The following is a 26,619-nucleotide window of genomic DNA, read 5'->3' as shown; positions in this document are numbered from 1 at the left end:
GGCGCGGGCCCGGGGCGGGAGAGCGCGGCGCGGGCCCGGGGTCCGGGGGGCGGGAGAGCGCGGCGCGGGCCCGGGGTCCGGGGGGCGGGAGAGCGCGGCGCGGGCCCGGGGCGGGAGAGCGCGGCGCGGGCCCGGGGTTCGGGGCGGGAGAGCGCGGCGCGGGCCCGGGGTTCGGGGCGGGAGAGCGCGGCGCGGGCCCGGGGTCCGGGGCGGGAGAGCGCGGCGCGGGCCCGGGGCGGGAGAGCGCGGCGCGGGCCCGGGGCGGGAGAGCGCGGCGCGGGCCCGGGGCGGGAGAGCGCGGCGCGGGCCCGGGGCGGGAGAGCGCGGCGCGGGCCCGGGGTCCGGGGGGCGGGAGAGCGCGGCGCGGGCACGGGGCGGGAGAGCGCGGCGCGGGCCCGGGGCGGGAGAGCGCGGCGCGGGCCCGGGGTCCGGGGGGCGGGAGAGCGCGGCGCGGGCCCGGGGTCCGGGGGGCGGGAGAGCGCGGCGCGGGCCCGGGGCGGGAGAGCGCGGCGCGGGCCCGGGGTTCGGGGCGGGAGAGCGCGGCGCGGGCCCGGGGTTCGGGGCGGGAGAGCGCGGCGCGGGCCCGGGGTCCGGGGCGGGAGAGCGCGGCGCGGGCCCGGGAGGCGGGGTGAGGGTGGCTCTGTCACACTCTGTGTGTGGGTCTGTGTCACTCTGTGTGACCCGCGCTCTCTGTCAGGGCCTCCCCACCGCGCATGCGCCACAGCTCTCCCCGCAACTGCAGCGATGCGCTCGGCGCTCGGCTCCCCGGGCTGGAGGAGCGGGGCGATGCTCTCGGCGCTCGGCTCCCCGGGCTGGAGGAGCGGGGCGATGCTCTCGGCGCTCGGCTCCCCGGGCTGGAGGAGCGGGGCGATGCTCTCGGCGCTCGGCTCCCCGGGCTGGAGGAGCGGGGCGATGCTCTCGGCGCTCGGCTCCCCGGGCTGGAGGAGCGGGGCGATGCTCTCGGCGCTCGGCTGTCCGGGCTGGAGGAGCGGGGCGATGCTCTCGGCGCTCGGCGCTCCGGGCTGGAGGAGCGGCGCTGGGATGGCGGCGGGGAGCGGGGCCCGGGACGGAGTCTGGATCCTGGAGAGAGAGGGAGCGGAGAGAGAGCGGCTGGAGCTGGGGGAGCGGCAGGTGAGAGAGTCCACACTGTGTATACACCCAGAGAGAGAGAGTACACACTGTGTATACACCCAGAGAGAGTGTACACACTGTGTATACACCCAGAGAGAGAGTACACACTTTATATACACCCAGAGAGAGAGTACACACTGTGTATACACCCAGAGAGAGAGTGTACACACTGTATATACACCCAGAGAGAGAGTGTACACACTGTATATACACCCAGAGAGAGAGAGTCCACACTGTATATACACCCAGAGAGAGAGTACACACTGTATATACACCCAGAGAGAGAGAGTCCACACTGTATATACACCCAGAGAGAGTGTACACACTGTATATACACCCAGAGAGAGAGTGTACACACTGTGTATACACCCAGAGAGAGTGTACACACTGTATATACACCCAGAGAGAGTGTACACACTGTATATACACCCAGAGAGAGAGAGTACACACTGTATATACACCCAGAGAGAGAGTGTACACACTGTATATACACCCAGAGAGAGAGTGTACACACTGTATATACACCCAGAGAGAGAGTGTACACACTGTATATACACCCAGAGAGAGAGTGTACACACTGTATATACACCCAGAGAGAGAGTGTACACACTGTGTATACACCCAGAGAGAGAGTGTACACACTGTATATACACCCAGAGAGAGAGTGTACACACTGTGTATACACCCAGAGAGAGAGTGTACACACTGTATATACACCCAGAGAGAGAGTGTACACACTGTATATACACCCAGAGAGAGAGTGTACACACTGTATATACACCCAGAGAGAGAGTGTACACACTGTGTATACACCCAGAGAGAGAGTGTACACACTGTATATACACCCAGAGAGAGAGTGTACACACTGTATATACACCCAGAGAGAGAGTGTACACACTGTATATACACCCAGAGAGAGAGTGTACACACTGTATATACACCCAGAGAGAGAGTGTACACACTGTGTATACACCCAGAGAGAGAGTGTACACACTGTATATACACCCAGAGAGAGAGTGTACACACTGTATATACACCCAGAGAGAGAGTGTACACACTGTATATACACCCAGAGAGAGAGTGTACACACTGTATATACACCCAGAGAGAGAGTGTACACACTGTATATACACCCAGAGAGAGAGTGTACACACTGTGTATACACCCAGAGAGAGAGAGTACACACTGTATATACACCCAGAGAGAGAGTGTACACACTGTATATACACCCAGAGAGAGAGTGTACACACTGTATATACACCCAGAGAGAGAGAGTACACACTGTATATACACCCAGAGAGAGAGTGTACACACTGTATATACACCCAGAGAGAGAGTGTACACACTGTATATACACCCAGAGAGAGAGTGTACACACTGTATATACACCCAGAGAGAGAGAGTACACACTGTATATACACCCAGAGAGAGAGAGTGTACACACTGTATATACACCCAGAGAGAGTGTACACACTGTATATACACCCAGAGAGAGAGTGTACACACTGTATATACACCCAGAGAGAGAGTGTACACACTGTATATACACCCAGAGAGAGAGTGTACACACTGTATATACACCCAGAGAGAGAGTGTACACACTGTGTATACACCCAGAGAGAGAGAGTGTACACACTGTATATACACCCAGAGAGAGTGTACACACTGTATATACACCCAGAGAGAGAGTGTACACACTGTGTATACACCCAGAGAGAGAGAGTGTCCACACTGTGTATACACCCAGAGAGAGAGTGTACACACTGTGTATACACCCAGAGAGAGAGAGTACACACTGTATATACACCCAGAGAGAGAGTACACACTGTATATACACCCAGAGAGAGAGAGTACACACTGTATATACACCCAGAGAGAGAGTGTACACACTGTGTATACACCCAGAGAGAGAGTGTACACACTGTATATACACCCAGAGAGAGTGTACACACTGTATATACACCCAGAGAGAGAGTGTACACACTGTATATACACCCAGAGAGAGAGTGTACACACTGTGTATACACCCAGAGAGAGAGAGTACACACTGTATATACACCCAGAGAGAGAGAGTCCACACTGTGTATACACCCAGAGAGAGAGTGTACACACTGTGTATACACCCAGAGAGAGAGAGTACACACTGTATATACACCCAGAGAGAGAGTGTACACACTGTGTATACACCCAGAGAGAGAGAGTGTACACACTGTATATACACCCAGAGAGAGAGAGTCCACACTGTGTATACACCCAGAGAGAGAGTGTACACACTGTGTATACACCCAGAGAGAGAGAGTACACACTGTATATACACCCAGAGAGAGAGAGTACACACTGTATATACACCCAGAGAGAGAGAGTCCACACTGTATATACACCCAGAGAGAGAGAGTACACACTGTATATACACCCAGAGAGAGAGTGTACACACTGTATATACACCCAGAGAGAGAGTGTACACACTGTATATACACCCAGAGAGAGAGTGTACACACTGTATATACACCCAGAGAGAGAGTGTACACACTGTGTATACACCCAGAGAGAGAGAGTACACACTGTATATACACCCAGAGAGAGAGTGTACACACTGTGTATACACCCAGAGAGAGAGAGTACACACTGTGTATACACCCAGAGAGAGAGTGTACACACTGTGTCTACACCCAGAGAGAGAGAGTACACACTGTATATACACCCAGAGAGAGAGTGTACACACTGTATATACACCCAGAGAGAGAGTGTACACACTGTATATACACCCAGAGAGAGAGTGTACACACTGTGTATACACCCAGAGAGAGAGAGTACACACTGTATATACACCCAGAGAGAGAGAGTCCACACTGTATATACACCCAGAGAGAGAGAGTCCACACTGTATATACACCCAGAGAGAGAGTGTACACACTGTATATACACCCAGAGAGAGAGTGTACACACTGTATATACACCCAGAGAGAGAGTGTACACACTGTATATACACCCAGAGAGAGAGTGTACACACTGTATATACACCCAGAGAGAGAGTGTACACACTGTGTATACACCCAGAGAGAGAGAGTACACACTGTATATACACCCAGAGAGAGAGTGTACACACTGTGTATACACCCAGAGAGAGAGAGTACACACTGTATATACACCCAGAGAGAGAGTGTACACACTGTATATACACCCAGAGAGAGAGTGTACACACTGTATATACACCCAGAGAGAGAGTGTACACACTGTATATACACCCAGAGAGAGAGTGTACACACTGTATATACACCCAGAGAGAGAGTGTACACACTGTATATACACCCAGAGAGAGAGTGTACACACTGTATATACACCCAGAGAGAGAGTGTACACACTGTATATACACCCAGAGAGAGAGTGTACACACTGTATATACACCCAGAGAGAGAGTGTACACACTGTGTATACACCCAGAGAGAGAGTGTACACACTGTATATACACCCAGAGAGAGAGTGTACACACTGTATATACACCCAGAGAGAGAGAGTACACACTGTATATACACCCAGAGAGAGAGTGTACACACTGTGTATACACCCAGAGAGAGAGTACACACTGTGTATACACCCAGAGAGAGAGAGTACACACTGTATATACACCCAGAGAGAGAGTGTACACACTGTATATACACCCAGAGAGAGAGTGTACACACTGTGTATACACCCAGAGAGAGAGTGTACACACTGTATATACACCCAGAGAGAGAGTGTACACACTGTGTATACACCCAGAGAGAGAGTGTACACACTGTATATACACCCAGAGAGAGAGTGTACACACTGTGTATACACCCAGAGAGAGAGTGTACACACTGTGTATACACCCAGAGAGAGAGTGTACACACTGTATATACACCCAGAGAGAGAGTGTACACACTGTGTATACACCCAGAGAGAGAGTGTACACACTGTATATACACCCAGAGAGAGAGTGTACACACTGTGTATACACCCAGAGAGAGAGTGTACACACTGTATATACACCCAGAGAGAGAGTGTACACACTGTGTATACACCCAGAGAGAGAGTGTACACACTGTATATACACCCAGAGAGAGAGTGTACACACTGTATACACACCCAGAGAGAGAGAGTCCACACTGTGTATACACCCAGAGAGAGAGTGTACACACTGTATATACACCCAGAGAGAGAGTGTACACACTGTATATACACCCAGAGAGAGAGTGTACACACTGTATATACACCCAGAGAGAGAGTGTACACACTGTGTATACACCCAGAGAGAGAGTGTACACACTGTATATACACCCAGAGAGAGAGTGTACACACTGTATATACACCCAGAGAGAGAGTGTACACACTGTGTATACACCCAGAGAGAGAGTGTACACACTGTATATACACCCAGAGAGAGAGAGTCCACACTGTGTATACACCCAGAGAGAGAGTGTACACACTGTATATACACCCAGAGAGAGAGTGTACACACTGTATATACACCCAGAGAGAGAGTGTACACACTGTGTATACACCCAGAGAGAGAGTGTACACACTGTATATACACCCAGAGAGAGAGTGTACACACTGTGTATACACCCAGAGAGAGAGAGTCCACACTGTATATACACCCAGAGAGAGAGTGTACACACTGTATATACACCCAGAGAGAGAGTGTACACACTGTATATACACCCAGAGAGAGAGTGTACACACTGTGTATACACCCAGAGAGAGAGTGTACACACTGTATATACACCCAGAGAGAGAGTGTACACACTGTATATACACCCAGAGAGAGAGTGTACACACTGTGTATACACCCAGAGAGAGAGTGTACACACTGTATATACACCCAGAGAGAGAGTGTACACACTGTATATACACCCAGAGAGAGAGTGTACACACTGTATATACACCCAGAGAGAGAGTGTACACACTGTATATACACCCAGAGAGAGAGTGTACACACTGTATATACACCCAGAGAGAGAGTACACACTGTGTATACACCCAGAGAGAGAGTGTACACACTGTATATACACCCAGAGAGAGAGTGTACACACTGTATATACACCCAGAGAGAGAGTGTACACACTGTATATACACCCAGAGAGAGAGTCCACACTGTGTATACACCCAGAGAGAGAGTGTACACACTGTATATACACCCAGAGAGAGAGTGTACACACTGTATATACACCCAGAGAGAGAGTGTACACACTGTATATACACCCAGAGAGAGAGTGTACACACTGTATATACACCCAGAGAGAGAGTGTACACACTGTGTATACACCCAGAGAGAGAGTGTACACACTGTATATACACCCAGAGAGAGAGTGTACACACTGTATATACACCCAGAGAGAGAGTGTACACACTGTGTATACACCCAGAGAGAGAGTGTACACACTGTATATACACCCAGAGAGAGAGTGTACACACTGTATATACACCCAGAGAGAGAGTGTACACACTGTATATACACCCAGAGAGAGAGTGTACACACTGTATATACACCCAGAGAGAGAGTGTACACACTGTATATACACCCAGAGAGAGAGTGTACACACTGTATATACACCCAGAGAGAGAGTGTACACACTGTATATACACCCAGAGAGAGAGTGTACACACTGTATATACACCCAGAGAGAGAGTGTACACACTGTATATACACCCAGAGAGAGAGTGTACACACTGTATATACACCCAGAGAGAGAGTGTACACACTGTATATACACCCAGAGAGAGAGTGTACACACTGTATATACACCCAGAGAGAGAGTGTACACACTGTGTATACACCCAGAGAGAGAGTGTACACACTGTATATACACCCAGAGAGAGAGTGTACACACTGTATATACACCCAGAGAGAGAGTGTACACACTGTATATACACCCAGAGAGAGAGTGTACACACTGTATATACACCCAGAGAGAGAGTGTACACACTGTATATACACCCAGAGAGAGACTGTACACACTGTATATACACCCAGAGAGAGAGAGTACACACTGTATATACACCCAGAGAGAGAGTGTACACACTGTATATACACCCAGAGAGAGAGTGTACACACTGTATATACACCCAGAGAGAGAGTGTACACACTGTATATACACCCAGAGAGAGAGTGTACACACTGTATATACACCCAGAGAGAGAGTGTACACACTGTATATACACCCAGAGAGAGAGTACACACTGTATATACACCCAGAGAGAGAGTGTACACACTGTATATACACCCAGAGAGAGAGTGTACACACTGTATATACACCCAGAGAGAGAGTGTACACACTGTATATACACCCAGAGAGAGAGTGTACACACTGTATATACACCCAGAGAGAGAGTACACACTGTATATACACCCAGAGAGAGAGTGTACACACTGTATATACACCCAGAGAGAGAGTGTACACACTGTATATACACCCAGAGAGAGAGTGTACACACTGTATATACACCCAGAGAGAGAGTGTACACACTGTATATACACCCAGAGAGAGAGTGTACACACTGTATATACACCCAGAGAGAGAGTGTACACACTGTATATACACCCAGAGAGAGAGTGTACACACTGTATATACACCCAGAGAGAGAGTGTACACACTGTATATACACCCAGAGAGAGAGTGTACACACTGTATATACACCCAGAGAGAGAGTACACACTGTATATACACCCAGAGAGAGAGTGTACACACTGTATATACACCCAGAGAGAGAGTGTACACACTGTGTATACACCCAGAGAGAGAGTGTACACACTGTGTATACACCCAGAGAGAGAGTGTACACACTGTATATACACCCAGAGAGAGAGTGTACACACTGTGTATACACCCAGAGAGAGAGTGTACACACTGTATATACACCCAGAGAGAGAGTACACACTGTATATACACCCAGAGAGAGAGTGTACACACTGTATATACACCCAGAGAGAGAGTGTACACACTGTGTATACACCCAGAGAGAGAGTGTACACACTGTGTATACACCCAGAGAGAGAGAGTACACACTGTGTATACACCCAGAGAGAGAGTGTACACACTGTGTATACACCCAGAGAGAGAGTGTACACACTGTGTATACACCCAGAGAGAGAGTGTACACACTGTGTATACACCCAGAGAGAGAGTGTACACACTGTGTATACACCCAGAGAGAGAGTGTACACACTGTGTATACACCCAGAGAGAGAGTGTACACACTGTATATACACCCAGAGAGAGAGTACACACTGTGTATACACCCAGAGAGAGAGTGTACACACTGTGTATACACCCAGAGAGAGAGTGTACACACTGTGTATACACCCAGAGAGAGAGTGTACACACTGTGTATACACCCAGAGAGAGAGTGTACACACTGTATATACACCCAGAGAGAGAGTACACACTGTGTATACACCCAGAGAGAGAGTGTACACACTGTGTATACACCCAGAGAGAGAGTGTACACACTGTATATACACCCAGAGAGAGAGTGTACACACTGTATATACACCCAGAGAGAGAGTACACACTGTGTATACACCCAGAGAGAGAGTGTACACACTGTATATACACCCAGAGAGAGAGTACACACTGTGTATACACCCAGAGAGAGAGTGTACACACTGTGTATACACCCAGAGAGAGAGTGTACACACTGTGTATACACCCAGAGAGAGAGTGTACACACTGTATATACACCCAGAGAGAGAGTACACACTGTGTATACACCCAGAGAGAGAGTGTACACACTGTGTATACACCCAGAGAGAGAGAGTCCACACTGTGTATACACCCAGAGAGAGAGTGTACACACTGTATATACACCCAGAGAGAGAGTGTACACACTGTGTATACACCCAGAGAGAGAGTGTACACACTGTATATACACCCAGAGAGAGAGAGTACACACTGTGTATACACCCAGAGAGAGAGAGTACACACTGTATATACACCCAGAGAGAGAGTGTACACACTGTGTATACACCCAGAGAGAGAGTGTACACACTGTATATACACCCAGAGAGAGAGTGTACACACTGTATATACACCCAGAGAGAGAGTACACACTGTATATACACCCAGAGAGAGAGTGTACACACTGTATATACACCCAGAGAGAGAGTACACACTGTGTATACACCCAGAGAGAGAGTGTACACACTGTATATACACCCAGAGAGAGAGTACACACTGTGTATACACCCAGAGAGAGAGAGTACACACTGTGTATACACCCAGAGAGAGAGAGTCCACACTGTGTATACACCCAGAGAGAGAGTGTACACACTGTATACACCCAGAGAGAGAGTGTACACACTGTATATACACCCAGAGAGAGTGTACACACTGTATATACACCCAGAGTGAGAGTGTACACACTGTATATACACCCAGAGAGAGTGTACACACTGTATATACACCCAGAGAGAGAGTGTACACACTGTATATACACCCAGAGAGAGTGTACACACTGTATATACACCCAGAGTGAGAGTGTACACACTGTATATACACCCAGAGAGAGTGTACACACTGTATATACACCCAGAGAGAGAGTGTACACACTGTGTATACACCCAGAGAGAGAGTGTACACACTGTGTATACACCCAGAGAGAGAGTACACACTGTATATACACCCAGAGAGAGAGTGTACACACTGTATATACACCCAGAGAGAGAGTGTACACACTGTATATACACCCAGAGAGAGAGTGTACACACTGTGTATACACCCAGAGAGAGAGTGTACACACTGTATATACACCCAGAGAGAGATGTACACACTGTATATACACCCAGAGAGAGAGTGTACACACTGTGTATACACCCAGAGAGAGAGTGTACACACTGTATATACACCCAGAGAGAGAGTACACACTGTATATACACCCAGAGAGAGAGTGTACACACTGTGTATACACCCAGAGAGAGAGTGTACACACTGTGTATACACCCAGAGAGAGAGTACACACTGTATATACACCCAGAGAGAGAGTGTACACACTGTATATACACCCAGAGAGAGAGTGTACACACTGTGTATACACCCAGAGAGAGAGTACACACTGTGTATACACCCAGAGAGAGAGTGTACACACTGTATATACACCCAGAGAGAGAGTGTACACACTGTGTATACACCCAGAGAGAGAGTGTACACACTGTATATACACCCAGAGAGAGAGTGTACACACTGTGTATACACCCAGAGAGAGAGTGTACACACTGTATATACACCCAGAGAGAGAGTGTACACACTGTATATACACCCAGAGAGAGAGTGTACACACTGTGTATACACCCAGAGAGAGAGTGTACACACTGTATATACACCCAGAGAGAGAGTGTACACACTGTATATACACCCAGAGAGAGAGTGTACACACTGTATATACACCCAGAGAGAGAGTGTACACACTGTATATACACCCAGAGAGAGAGTGTACACACTGTATATACACCCAGAGAGAGAGTGTACACACTGTATATACACCCAGAGAGAGAGTGTACACACTGTATATACACCCAGAGAGAGAGTGTACACACTGTATATACACCCAGAGAGAGAGTGTACACACTGTATATACACCCAGAGAGAGAGTGTACACACTGTATATACACCCAGAGAGAGAGTGTACACACTGTATATACACCCAGAGAGAGAGTGTACACACTGTATATACACCCAGAGAGAGAGTGTACACACTGTATATACACCCAGAGAGAGAGAGTACACACTGTATATACACCCAGAGAGAGAGTGTACACACTGTGTATACACCCAGAGAGTGTACACACTGTGTATACACCCAGAGAGAGAGAGTACACACTGTGTATACACCCAGAGAGAGAGTGTCCACACTGTGTATACACCCAGAGAGAGAGAGTACACACTGTATATACACCCAGAGAGAGAGTGTACACACTGTGTATACACCCAGAGAGAGAGTGTACACACTGTATATACACCCAGAGAGAGAGTGTACACACTGTGTATACACCCAGAGAGAGAGTGTCCACACTGTATGTACACCCAGAGAGAGAGAGTCCACACTGTGTATACACCCAGAGAGAGAGTGTACACACTGTGTATACACCCAGAGAGAGAGTGTACACACTGTGTATACACCCAGAGAGAGAGTGTACACACTGTATATACACCCAGAGAGAGAGTGTACACACTGTATATACACCCAGAGAGAGAGTGTACACACTGTGTATACACCCAGAGAGAGAGTGTCCACACTGTGTATACACCCAGAGAGAGAGAGTACACACTGTATATACACCCAGAGAGAGAGTGTACACACTGTGTATACACCCAGAGAGAGAGTGTACACACTGTATATACACCCAGAGAGAGAGTGTACACACTGTGTATACACCCAGAGAGAGAGTGTCCACACTGTATATACACCCAGAGAGAGAGAGTCCACACTGTGTATACACCCAGAGAGAGAGTGTACACACTGTGTATACACCCAGAGAGAGAGTGTACACACTGTGTATACACCCAGAGAGAGAGTGTACACACTGTATATACACCCAGAGAGAGAGTGTACACACTGTATATACACCCAGAGAGAGAGTGTCCACACTGTGTATACACCCAGAGAGAGAGTGTACACACTGTATATACACCCAGAGAGAGAGTGTACACACTGTGTATACACCCAGAGAGAGAGTGTCCACACTGTGTATACACCCAGAGAGAGAGTGTACACACTGTGTATACACCCAGAGAGAGAGAGTACACACTGTATATACACCCAGAGAGAGAGTGTACACACTGTGTATACACCCAGAGAGAGAGTGTACACACTGTATATACACCCAGAGAGAGAGTGTACACACTGTGTATACACCCAGAGAGAGAGTGTACACACTGTATATACACCCAGAGAGAGAGTGTACACACTGTGTATACACCCAGAGAGAGAGTGTACACACTGTATATACACCCAGAGAGAGAGTGTACACACTGTGTATACACCCAGAGAGAGAGTGTACACACTGTATATACACCCAGAGAGAGAGTGTACACACTGTGTATACACCCAGAGAGAGAGTGTACACACTGTATATACACCCAGAGAGAGAGTGTACACACTGTGTATACACCCAGAGAGAGAGTGTACACACTGTATATACACCCAGAGAGAGAGTGTACACACTGTGTATACACCCAGAGAGAGAGTACACACTGTATATACACCCAGAGAGAGAGTGTACACACTGTATATACACCCAGAGAGAGAGTACACACTGTATATACACCCAGAGAGAGAGTGTACACACTGTATATACACCCAGAGAGAGAGTGTACACACTGTGTATACACCCAGAGAGAGAGTCCACACTGTATATACACCCAGAGAGAGAGTGTACACACTGTATATACACCCAGAGAGAGAGAGTACACACTGTATATACACCCAGAGAGAGAGTGTACACACTGTATATACACCCAGAGAGAGAGTGTACACACTGTATATACACCCAGAGAGAGAGTGTACACACTGTATATACACCCAGAGAGAGAGTGTACACACTGTATATACACCCAGAGAGAGAGTGTACACACTGTATATACACCCAGAGAGAGAGAGTACACACTGTATATACACCCAGAGAGAGAGTGTACACACTGTATATACACCCAGAGAGAGAGAGTACACACTGTATATACACCCAGAGAGAGAGAGTACACACTGTATATACACCCAGAGAGAGAGAGTACACACTGTATATACACCCAGAGAGAGAGTGTACACACTGTATATACACCCAGAGAGAGAGTCCACACTGTATATACACCCAGAGAGAGAGTCCACACTGTATATACACCCAGAGAGAGAGTCCACACTGTGTATACACCCAGAGAGAGAGTGTACACACTGTATATACACCCAGAGAGAGAGTACACACTGTATATACACCCAGAGAGAGAGTGTACACACTGTATATACACCCAGAGAGAGTGTCCACACTGTATATACACCCAGAGAGAGAGTGTACACACTGTATATACACCCAGAGAGAGTGTACACACTGTATATACACCCAGAGAGAGAGTGTCCACACTGTATATACACCCAGAGAGAGAGTGTACACACTGTATATACACCCAGAGAGAGAGTGTACACACTGTATATACACCCAGAGAGAGAGTGTACACACTGCATATACACCCAGAGAGAGAGTGTACACACTGTATATACACCCAGAGAGAGAGTGTACACACTGTATATACACCCAGAGAGAGAGAGTACACACTGTATATACACCCAGAGAGAGAGTGTACACACTGTATATACACCCAGAGAGAGAGAGTACACACTGTATATACACCCAGAGAGAGTGTACACACTGTATATACACCCAGAGAGAGAGTGTACACACTGTATATACACCCAGAGAGAGAGTGTACACACTGTATATACACCCAGAGAGAGAGTACACACTGTGTATACACCCAGAGAGAGAGTGTACACACTGTATATACACCCAGAGAGAGAGTGTACACACTGTGTATACACCCAGAGAGAGAGTGTACACACTGTATATACACCCAGAGAGAGAGAGTACACACTGTATATACACCCAGAGAGAGAGAGTACACACTGTATATACACCCAGAGAGAGAGTGTACACACTGTATATACACCCAGAGAGAGAGTGTACACACTGTATATACACCCAGAGAGAGAGTGTACACACTGTATATACACCCAGAGAGAGAGTGTACACACTGTATATACACCCAGAGAGAGAGTGTACACACTGTATATACACCCAGAGAGAGAGTGTACACACTGTATATACACCCAGAGAGAGAGTACACACTGTGTATACACCCAGAGAGAGAGTGTACACACTGTATATACACCCAGAGAGAGAGTGTACACACTGTGTATACACCCAGAGAGAGAGTGTACACACTGTATATACACCCAGAGAGAGAGAGTACACACTGTATATACACCCAGAGAGAGAGAGTACACACTGTATATACACCCAGAGAGAGACTGTACACACTGTGTATACACCCAGAGAGAGTGTCCACACTGTGTATACACCCAGAGAGAGAGTGTACACACTGTATATACACCCAGAGAGAGAGTGTACACACTGTATATACACCCAGAGAGAGAGTGTACACACTGTATATACACCCAGAGAGAGAGTGTACACACTGTATATACACCCAGAGAGAGAGTGTACACACTGTATATACACCCAGAGAGAGAGTCCACACTGTATATACACCCAGAGAGAGAGTGTACACACTGTATATACACCCAGAGAGAGAGTGTACACACTGTATATACACCCAGAGAGAGAGTGTACACACTGTATATACACCCAGAGAGAGAGAGTACACACTGTATATACACCCAGAGAGAGAGAGTACACACTGTATATACACCCAGAGAGAGACTGTACACACTGTGTATACACCCAGAGAGAGTGTCCACACTGTGTATACACCCAGAGAGAGAGTGTACACACTGTATATACACCCAGAGAGAGAGTGTACACACTGTATATACACCCAGAGAGAGAGAGTACACACTGTATATACACCCAGAGAGAGAGTGTACACACTGTATATACACCCAGAGAGAGAGTGTACACACTGTATACACCCAGAGAGAGAGAGTACACACTGTGTATACACCCAGAGAGAGAGAGTCCACACTGTGTATACACCCAGAGAGAGAGTGTACACACTGTATATACACCCAGAGAGAGAGTGTACACACTGTATATACACCCAGAGAGAGTGTACACACTGTATATACACCCAGAGTGAGAGTGTACACACTGTATATACACCCAGAGAGAGTGTACACACTGTATATACACCCAGAGAGAGAGTGTACACACTGTGTATACACCCAGAGAGAGAGTGTACACACTGTGTATACACCCAGAGAGAGAGTACACACTGTATATACACCCAGAGAGAGAGTGTACACACTGTATATACACCCAGAGAGAGAGTGTACACACTGTATATACACCCAGAGAGAGAGTGTACACACTGTGTATACACCCAGAGAGAGAGTGTACACACTGTATATACACCCAGAGAGAGAGTGTACACACTGTATATACACCCAGAGAGAGAGAGTGTACACACTGTGTATACACCCAGAGAGAGAGTGTACACACTGTGTATACACCCAGAGAGAGAGTACACACTGTATATACACCCAGAGAGAGAGTGTACACACTGTGTATACACCCAGAGAGAGAGTGTACACACTGTGTATACACCCAGAGAGAGAGTACACACTGTATATACACCCAGAGAGAGAGTGTACACACTGTATATACACCCAGAGAGAGAGTGTACACACTGTGTATACACCCAGAGAGAGAGTACACACTGTGTATACACCCAGAGAGAGAGTGTACACACTGTATATACACCCAGAGAGAGAGTGTACACACTGTGTATACACCCAGAGAGAGAGTGTACACACTGTATATACACCCAGAGAGAGAGTGTACACACTGTGTATACACCCAGAGAGAGAGTGTACACACTGTATATACACCCAGAGAGAGAGTGTACACACTGTATATACACCCAGAGAGAGAGTGTACACACTGTGTATACACCCAGAGAGAGAGTGTACACACTGTATATACACCCAGAGAGAGAGTGTACACACTGTATATACACCCAGAGAGAGAGTGTACACACTGTATATACACCCAGAGAGAGAGTGTACACACTGTATATACACCCAGAGAGAGAGTGTACACACTGTATATACACCCAGAGAGAGAGTGTACACACTGTATATACACCCAGAGAGAGAGTGTACACACTGTATATACACCCAGAGAGAGAGTGTACACACTGTATATACACCCAGAGAGAGAGTGTACACACTGTATATACACCCAGAGAGAGAGTGTACACACTGTATATACACCCAGAGAGAGAGTGTACACACTGTATATACACCCAGAGAGAGAGTGTACACACTGTATATACACCCAGAGAGAGAGTGTACACACTGTATATACACCCAGAGAGAGAGAGTACACACTGTATATACACCCAGAGAGAGAGTGTACACACTGTGTATACACCCAGAGAGTGTACACACTGTGTATACACCCAGAGAGAGAGAGTACACACTGTATATACACCCAGAGAGAGAGTGTACACACTGTATATACACCCAGAGAGAGAGTGTCCACACTGTGTATACACCCAGAGAGAGAGTGTACACACTGTATATACACCCAGAGAGAGAGTGTACACACTGTATATACACCCAGAGAGAGAGAGTACACACTGTATATACACCCAGAGAGAGAGTGTACACACTGTGTATACACCCAGAGAGTGTACACACTGTGTATACACCCAGAGAGAGAGTGTACACACTGTATATACACCCAGAGAGAGAGTGTACACACTGTATATACACCCAGAGAGAGAGTGTCCACACTGTGTATACACCCAGAGAGAGAGTGTACACACTGTATATACACCCAGAGAGAGAGTGTACACACTGTGTATACACCCAGAGAGAGAGTGTCCACACTGTGTATACACCCAGAGAGAGAGTGTACACACTGTGTATACACCCAGAGAGAGAGAGTACACACTGTATATACACCCAGAGAGAGAGTGTACACACTGTGTATACACCCAGAGAGAGAGTGTACACACTGTATATACACCCAGAGAGAGAGTGTACACACTGTGTATACACCCAGAGAGAGAGTGTACACACTGTATATACACCCAGAGAGAGAGTGTACACACTGTGTATACACCCAGAGAGAGAGTGTACACACTGTATATACACCCAGAGAGAGAGTGTACACACTGTGTATACACCCAGAGAGAGAGTGTACACACTGTATATACACCCAGAGAGAGAGTGTACACACTGTGTATACACCCAGAGAGAGAGTGTACACACTGTATATACACCCAGAGAGAGAGTGTACACACTGTGTATACACCCAGAGAGAGAGTGTACACACTGTATATACACCCAGAGAGAGAGTGTACACACTGTGTATACACCCAGAGAGAGAGTACACACTGTATATACACCCAGAGAGAGAGTGTACACACTGTATATACACCCAGAGAGAGTGTACACACTGTATATACACCCAGAGAGAGAGTGTACACACTGTATATACACCCAGAGAGAGAGTGTACACACTGTATATACACCCAGAGAGAGAGTACACACTGTATATACACCCAGAGAGAGAGTGTACACACTGTATATACACCCAGAGAGAGAGAGTACACACTGTATATACACCCAGAGAGAGAGTGTACACACTGTATATACACCCAGAGAGAGAGTGTACACACTGTATATACACCCAGAGAGAGAGTGTACACACTGTATATACACCCAGAGAGAGAGTGTACACACTGTATATACACCCAGAGAGAGAGTGTACACACTGTATATACACCCAGAGAGAGAGAGTACACACTGTATATACACCCAGAGAGAGAGTGTACACACTGTATATACACCCAGAGAGAGAGAGTACACACTGTATATACACCCAGAGAGAGAGTGTACACACTGTATATACACCCAGAGAGAGAGAGTACACACTGTATATACACCCAGAGAGAGAGTGTACACACTGTATATACACCCAGAGAGAGAGTACCACACTGTATATACACCCAGAGAGAGAGTCCACACTGTATATACACCCAGAGAGAGAGTCCACACTGTGTATACACCCAGAGAGAGAGTGTACACACTGTATATACACCCAGAGAGAGAGTACACACTGTATATACACCCAGAGAGAGAGTGTACACACTGTATATACACCCAGAGAGAGTGTCCACACTGTATATACACCCAGAGAGAGAGTGTACACACTGTATATACACCCAGAGAGAGAGTGTACACACTGTATATACACCCAGAGAGAGAGTGTACCACACTGTATATACACCCAGAGAGAGAGTGTACACACTGTATATACACCCAGAGAGAGAGTGTACACACTGTATATACACCCAGAGAGAGAGTGTACACACTGCATATACACCCAGAGAGAGAGTGTACACACTGTATATACACCCAGAGAGAGAGTGTACACACTGTATATACACCCAGAGAGAGAGAGTACACACTGTATATACACCCAGAGAGAGAGTGTACACACTGTATATACACCCAGAGAGAGAGTGTACACACTGTATATACACCCAGAGAGAGTGTACACACTGTATATACACCCAGAGAGAGAGTGTACACACTGTATATACACCCAGAGAGAGAGTGTACACACTGTATATACACCCAGAGAGAGAGTACACACTGTGTATACACCCAGAGAGAGAGTGTACACACTGTATATACACCCAGAGAGAGAGTGTACACACTGTGTATACACCCAGAGAGAGAGTGTACACACTGTATATACACCCAGAGAGAGAGAGTACACACTGTATATACACCCAGAGAGAGAGAGTACACACTGTATATACACCCAGAGAGAGAGTGTACACACTGTATATACACCCAGAGAGAGAGTGTACACACTGTATATACACCCAGAGAGAGAGTGTACACACTGTATATACACCCAGAGAGAGAGTGTACACACTGTATATACACCCAGAGAGAGAGTGTACACACTGTATATACACCCAGAGAGAGAGTGTACACACTGTATATACACCCAGAGAGAGAGTACACACTGTGTATACACCCAGAGAGAGAGTGTACACACTGTAATATACTCCCAGAGAGAGAGTGTACACCACTGTGTATACACCCAGAGAGAAGAGTCACACTGTATATACACCCAGAGAGAGAGAGTACACACTGTATATACACCCAGAGAGAGAGAGTACACACTGTATATACACCCAGAGAGAGACTGTACACACTGTGTATACACCCAGAGAGAGTGTCCACACTGTGTATACACCCAGAGAGAGAGTGTACACACTGTATATACACCCAGAGAGAGAGTGTACACACTGTATATACACCCAGAGAGAGAGTGTACACACTGTATATACACCCAGAGAGAGACTGTACACACTGTATATACACCCAGAGAGAGAGTGTACACACTGTATATACACCCAGAGAGAGAGTCCACACTGTATATACACCCAGAGAGAGAGTGTACACACTGTATATACACCCAGAGAGAGAGTGTACACACTGTATATACACCCAGAGAGAGAGTGTACACACTGTATATACACCCAGAGAGAGAGAGTACACACTGTATATACACCCAGAGAGAGAGAGTACACACTGTATATACACCCAGAGAGAGACTGTACACACTGTGTATACACCCAGAGAGAGTGTCCACACTGTGTATACACCCAGAGAGAGAGTGTACACACTGTATATACACCCAGAGAGAGAGTGTACACACTGTATATACACCCAGAGAGAGAGAGTACACACTGTATATACACCCAGAGAGAGAGTGTACACACTGTGTATACACCCAGAGAGAGAGTGTACACACTGTGTATACACCCAGAGAGAGAGTGTACACACTGTGTATACACCCAGAGAGAGAGTGTACACACTGTATATACACCCAGAGAGAGAGTGTACACACTGTGTATACACCCAGAGAGAGAGTGTACACACTGTATATACACCCAGAGAGAGAGTGTACACACTGTGTATACACCCAGAGAGAGAGTGTACACACTGTATATACACCCAGAGAGAGAGAGTACACACTGTGTATACACCCAGAGAGAGAGTGTACACACTGTATATACACCCAGAGAGGGAGTGTACACACTGTATATACACCCAGAGAGAGAGTGTACACACTGTGTATACACCCAGAGAGAGTGTACACACTGTATATACACCCAGAGAGAGAGTACACACTGTATATACACCCAGAGAGAGAGAGTGTACACACTGTGTATACACCCAGAGAGAGAGAGTACACACTGTATATACACCCAGAGAGAGAGTGTACACACTGTATATACACCCAGAGAGAGAGAGTGTACACACTGTGTATACACCCAGAGAGAGAGTACACACTGTATATACACCCAGAGAGAGAGTGTACACACTGTATATACACCCAGAGAGAGAGTGTACACACTGTATATACACCCAGAGAGAGAGTCCACACTGTGTATACACCCAGAGAGAGAGTACACACTGTATATACACCCAGAGAGAGAGTCCACACTGTGTATACACCCAGAGAGAGAGAGTACACACTGTATATACACCCAGAGAGAGAGAGTCCACACTGTGTATACACCCAGAGAGAGAGAGTACACACTGTATATACACCCAGAGAGAGAGTCCACACTGTGTATACACCCAGAGAGAGAGTGTACACACTGTATATACACCCAGAGAGAGAGTCCACACTGTGTATACACCCAGAGAGAGAGTGTACACACTGTATATACACCCAGAGAGAGAGTGTACACACCGTATATACACCCAGAGAGAGAGAGTACACACTGTGTATACACCCAGAGAGAGAGTGTACACACTGTATATACACCCAGAGAGAGAGTCCACACTGTGTATACACCCAGAGAGAGAGTGTACACACTGTATATACACCCAGAGAGAGAGTGTACACACTGTATATACACCCAGAGAGAGAGTGTACACACTGTATATACACCCAGAGAGAGTGTACACACTGTATATACACCCAGAGAGAGAGTGTACACACTGTATATACACCCAGAGAGAGAGTGTACACACTGTATATACACCCAGAGAGAGTGTACACACTGTATATACACCCAGAGAGAGAGTGTACACACTGTATATACACCCACAGAGAGAGTGTACACACTGTATATACACCCAGAGAGAGTGTACACACTGTATATACACCCAGAGAGAGTGTACACACTGTATATACACCCAGAGAGAGAGTGTACACACTGTATATACACCCAGAGAGAGTGTACACACTGTATATACACCCAGAGAGAGAGTGTACACACTGTATATACACCCAGAGAGAGAGTGTACACACTGTATATACACCCAGAGAGAGAGTACACACTGTATATACACCCAGAGAGAGAGTGTACACACTGTATATACACCCAGAGAGAGAGTGTACACACTGTATATACACCCAGAGAGAGTGTACACACTGTATATACACCCAGAGAGAGAGTGTACACACTGTATATACACGCAGAGAGAGAGTGTACACACTGTATATACACCCAGAGAGAGTGTACACACTGTATATACACCCAGAGAGAGAGTGTACACACTGTATATACACCCAGAGAGAGAGTCCACACTGTATATACACCCAGAGAGAGAGAGTGTACACACTGTGTATACACCCAGAGAGAGAGTGTACACACTGTATATACACCCAGAGAGAGAGTGTACACACTGTATATACACCCAGAGAGAGAGTGTACACACTGTATATACACCCAGAGAGAGAGTGTACACACTGTATATACACCCAGAGAGAGAGTACACACTGTATATACACCCAGAGAGAGTGTACACACTGTATATACACCCAGAGAGAGAGTGTACACACTGTATATACACCCAGAGAGAGAGTGTACACACTGTATATACACCCAGAGAGAGAGTGTACACACTGTGTATACACCCCGAGAGAGAGTGTACACACTGTATATACACCCAGAGAGAGTGTACACACTGTGTATACACCCAGAGAGAGTGTGTACACACTGTATATACACCCAGAGAGAGTGTACACACTGTATATACACCCAGAGAGAGAGTGTACACACTGTATATACACCCAGAGAGAGAGTGTACACACTGTGTATACACCCAGAGAGAGTGTGTACACACTGTATATACACCCAGAGAGAGTGTACACACTGTATATACACCCAGAGAGAGTGTGTACACACTGTGTATACACCCAGAGAGAGAGTGTACACACTGTATATACACCCAGAGAGAGAGTGTACACACTGTGTATACACCCAGAGAGAGTGTGTACACACTGTATATACACCCAGAGAGAGAGTGTACACACTGTATATACACCCAGAGAGAGTGTGTACACACTGTATATACACCCAGAGAGAGAGTGTACACACTGTATATACACCCAGAGAGAGAGAGTCCACACTGTATATACACCCAGAGAGAGAGAGTCCACACTGTATATACACCCAGAGAGAGAGTGTACACACTGTATATACACCCAGAGAGAGAGTGTACACACTGTATATACACCCAGAGAGAGAGTGTACACACTGTATATACACCCAGAGAGAGAGAGTCCACACTGTATATACACCCAGAGAGAGAGAGTACACACTGTATATACACCCAGAGAGAGAGTGTACACACTGTATATACACCCAGAGAGAGAGAGTCCACACTGTATATACACCCAGAGAGAGAGAGTCCACACTGTATATACACCCAGAGAGAGAGAGTCCACACTGTATATACACCCAGAGAGAGAGAGTCCACACTGTATATACACCCAGAGAGAGAGAGTCCACACTGTATATACACCCAGAGAGAGAGAGTCCACACTGTATATACACCCAGAGAGAGAGAGTCCACACTGTAAATACACCCAGAGAGAGAGAGTACACACTGTATATACACCCAGAGAGAGAGTGTACACACTGTATATACACCCAGAGAGAGAGAGTCCACACTGTATATACACCCAGAGAGAGAGAGTACACACTGTATATACACCCAGAGAGAGAGTGTACACACTGTATATACACCCAGAGAGAGAGAGTACACACTGTATATACACCCAGAGAGAGAGAGTACACACTGTATATACACCCAGAGAGAGAGTACACACTGTATACACCCAGAGAGAGTGTACACACTGTATATACACCCAGAGAGAGAGAGTACACACTGTATATACACCCAGAGAGAGAGAGTCCACACTGTATATACACCCAGAGAGAGAGTGTACACACTGTATACACCCAGAGAGAGAGTGTACACACTGTATATACACCCAGAGAGAGCGTGTACACACTGTATATACACCCAGAGAGAGTGTACACACTGTATATACACCCAGAGAGAGAGTGTACACACTGTATACACCCAGAGAGAGAGGGTACACACTGTATATACACCCAGAGAGAGAGTGTACACACTGTATACACCCAGAGAGAGAGTGTACACACTGTATATACACCCAGAGAGAGAGTGTACACACTGTATACACCCACAGAGAGAGTGTACACACTGTATATACACCCAGAGAGAGTGTACACACTGTATATACACCCAGAGAGAGAGTGTACACACTGTATACACCCAGAGAGAGAGTGTACACACTGTATACACCCAGAGAGAGAGTGTACACACTGTATATACACCCAGAGAGAGTGTACACACTGTATATACACCCAGAGAGAGAGTGTACACACTGTATACACCCAGAGAGAGAGTGTACACACTGTATATACACCCAGAGACAGAGTGTACACACTGTATACACCCAGAGAGAGAGAGTCCACACTGTATATACACCCAGAGAGAGAGTGTACACACTGTATATACACCCAGAGAGAGTGTACACACTGTATATACACCCAGAGAGAGTGTCCACACTGTATATACACCCAGAGAGAGTGTACACACTGTATATACACCCAGAGAGAGTGTACACACTGTATATACACCCAGAGAGAGAGTGTACACACTGTATATACACCCAGAGAGAGTGTACACACTGTATATACACCCAGAGAGAGAGTACACACTGTATATACACCCAGAGAGAGAGTGTACACACTGTATATACACCCAGAGAGAGAGTGTACACACTGTATATACACCCAGAGAGAGAGTACACACTGTATATACACCCAGAGAGAGAGTACACACTGTATATACACCCAGAGAGAGAGTGTACACACTGTATATACACCCAGAGAGAGAGTACACACTGTATATACACCCAGAGAGAGAGTGTACACACTGTATATACACCCAGAGAGAGAGTGTACACACTGTATATACACCCAGAGAGAGAGTACACACTGTATATACACCCAGAGAGAGAGTACACACTGTATATACACCCAGAGAGAGAGTACACACTGTATATACACCCAGAGAGAGAGTGTACACACTGTATATACACCCAGAGAGAGAGTACACACTGTATATACACCCAGAGAGAGAGTGTACACACTGTATATACACCCAGAGAGAGAGTGTACACACTGTATATACACCCAGAGAGAGAGTGTACACACTGTATATACACCCAGAGAGAGAGTGTACACACTGTATATACACCCAGAGAGAGAGTGTCCACACTGTATATACACCCAGAGAGAGAGTGTACACACTGTGTATACACCCAGAGAGAGAGTGTACACACTGTGTATACACCCAGAGAGAGAGTGTACACACTGTGTATACACCCAGAGAGAGAGTGTACACACTGTGTATACACCCAGAGAGAGAGTGTACACACTGTGTATACACCCAGAGAGAGAGTGTACACACTGTGTATACACCCAGAGAGAGAGTGTACACACTGTGTATACACCCAGAGAGAGAGTGTACACACTGTGTATACACCCAGAGAGAGAGTGTACACACTGTGTATACACCCAGAGAGAGAGTGTACACACTGTATATACACCCAGAGAGAGAGTGTACACACTGTGTATACACCCAGAGAGAGAGTGTACACACTGTATATACACCCAGAGAGAGAGTGTACACACTGTGTATACACCCAGAGAGAGAGTGTACACACTGTGTATACACCCAGAGAGAGAGTGTACACACTGTATATACACCCAGAGAGAGAGTGTACACACTGTATACACCCAGAGAGAGAGAGTCCACACTGTATATACACCCAGAGAGAGAGTGTACACACTGTATACACCCAGAGAGAGAGTGTACACACTGTATATACACCCAGACAGAGTGTACACACTGTATATACACCCAGAGAGAGTGTACACACTGTATATACACCCAGAGAGAGTGTACACACTGTATATACACCCAGAGAGAGTGTACACACTGTATATACACCCAGAGAGAGTGTACACACTGTATATACACCCAGAGAGAGTGTACACACTGTATATACACCCAGAGAGAGTGTACACACTGTATATACACCCAGAGAGAGTGTACACACTGTATATACACCCAGAGAGAGAGTGTACACACTGTATATACACCCAGAGAGAGTGTACACACTGTATATACACCCAGAGAGAGAGTACACACTGTATATACACCCAGAGAGAGAGTGTACACACTGTATATACACCCAGAGAGAGAGTGTACACACTGTATATACACCCAGAGAGAGAGTACACACTGTATATACACCCAGAGAGAGAGTACACACTGTATATACACCCAGAGAGAGAGTGTACACACTGTATATACACCCAGAGAGAGAGTACACACTGTATATACACCCAGAGAGAGAGTGTACACACTGTATATACACCCAGAGAGAGAGTGTACACACTGTATATACACCCAGAGAGAGAGTACACACTGTATATACACCCAGAGAGAGAGTACACACTGTATATACACCCAGAGAGAGAGTACACACTGTATATACACCCAGAGAGAGAGTGTACACACTGTATATACACCCAGAGAGAGAGTACACACTGTATATACACCCAGAGAGAGAGTGTACACACTGTATATACACCCAGAGAGAGAGTGTACACACTGTATATACACCCAGAGAGAGAGTACACACTGTATATACACCCAGAGAGAGAGTACACACTGTATATACACCCAGAGAGAGAGTGTACACACTGTATATACACCCAGAGAGAGAGTGTACACACTGTATATACACCCAGAGAGAGAGTACACACTGTATATACACCCAGAGAGAGAGTACACACTGTGTATACACCCAGAGAGAGAGTGTACACACTGTATATACACCCAGAGAGAGTGTACACACTGTATATACACCCAGAGAGAGAGTCCACACTGTATATACACCCAGAGAGAGAGTACACACTGTGTATACACCCAGAGAGAGAGTGTACACACTGTATATACACCCAGAGAGAGAGTGTACACACTGTATATACACCCAGAGAGAGAGTGTACACACTGTATATACACCCAGAGAGAGAGTGTACACACTGTATATACACCCAGAGAGAGAGCGTCCACACTGTATATACACCCAGAGAGAGAGTGTACACACTGTGTATACACCCAGAGAGAGAGTGTACACACTGTGTATACACCCAGAGAGAGAGTGTACACACTGTGTCTACACCCAGAGAGAGAGTGTACACACTGTGTATACACCCAGAGAGAGAGTGTACACACTGTGTATACACCCAGAGAGAGAGTGTACACACTGTGTATACACCCAGAGAGAGAGTGTACACACTGTATATACACCCAGAGAGAGAGTGTACACACTGTGAATACACCCAGAGAGAGAGTGTACACACT

General features: G+C 46.5%; 1 protein-coding gene across 1 annotated transcript in view; it reads left to right on the top strand.

The window, feature by feature from the left end:
• Positions 1–498: 498 nt before the first annotated feature.
• LOC144488525 (uncharacterized) overlaps positions 499–26,619 on the top strand; it is a gene marked incomplete at its 3' end in the record, with an annotated part of 74,455 nt that continues 48,334 nt past the window's right edge. The window contains exon 1 of the mRNA XM_078206572.1: positions 499–1,131. Within this exon, the coding sequence (XP_078062698.1) occupies positions 745–1,131 (387 nt within the window). The remainder of the gene's footprint in view (positions 1,132–26,619) is intronic.

This window comes from Mustelus asterias, unplaced genomic scaffold, assembly GCF_964213995.1.
Source record: "Mustelus asterias unplaced genomic scaffold, sMusAst1.hap1.1 HAP1_SCAFFOLD_1633, whole genome shotgun sequence".
Classification (NCBI taxonomy): Eukaryota; Metazoa; Chordata; class Chondrichthyes; order Carcharhiniformes; family Triakidae; genus Mustelus; species Mustelus asterias.
This window is presented reverse-complemented; position numbering and strand designations above follow the sequence as displayed.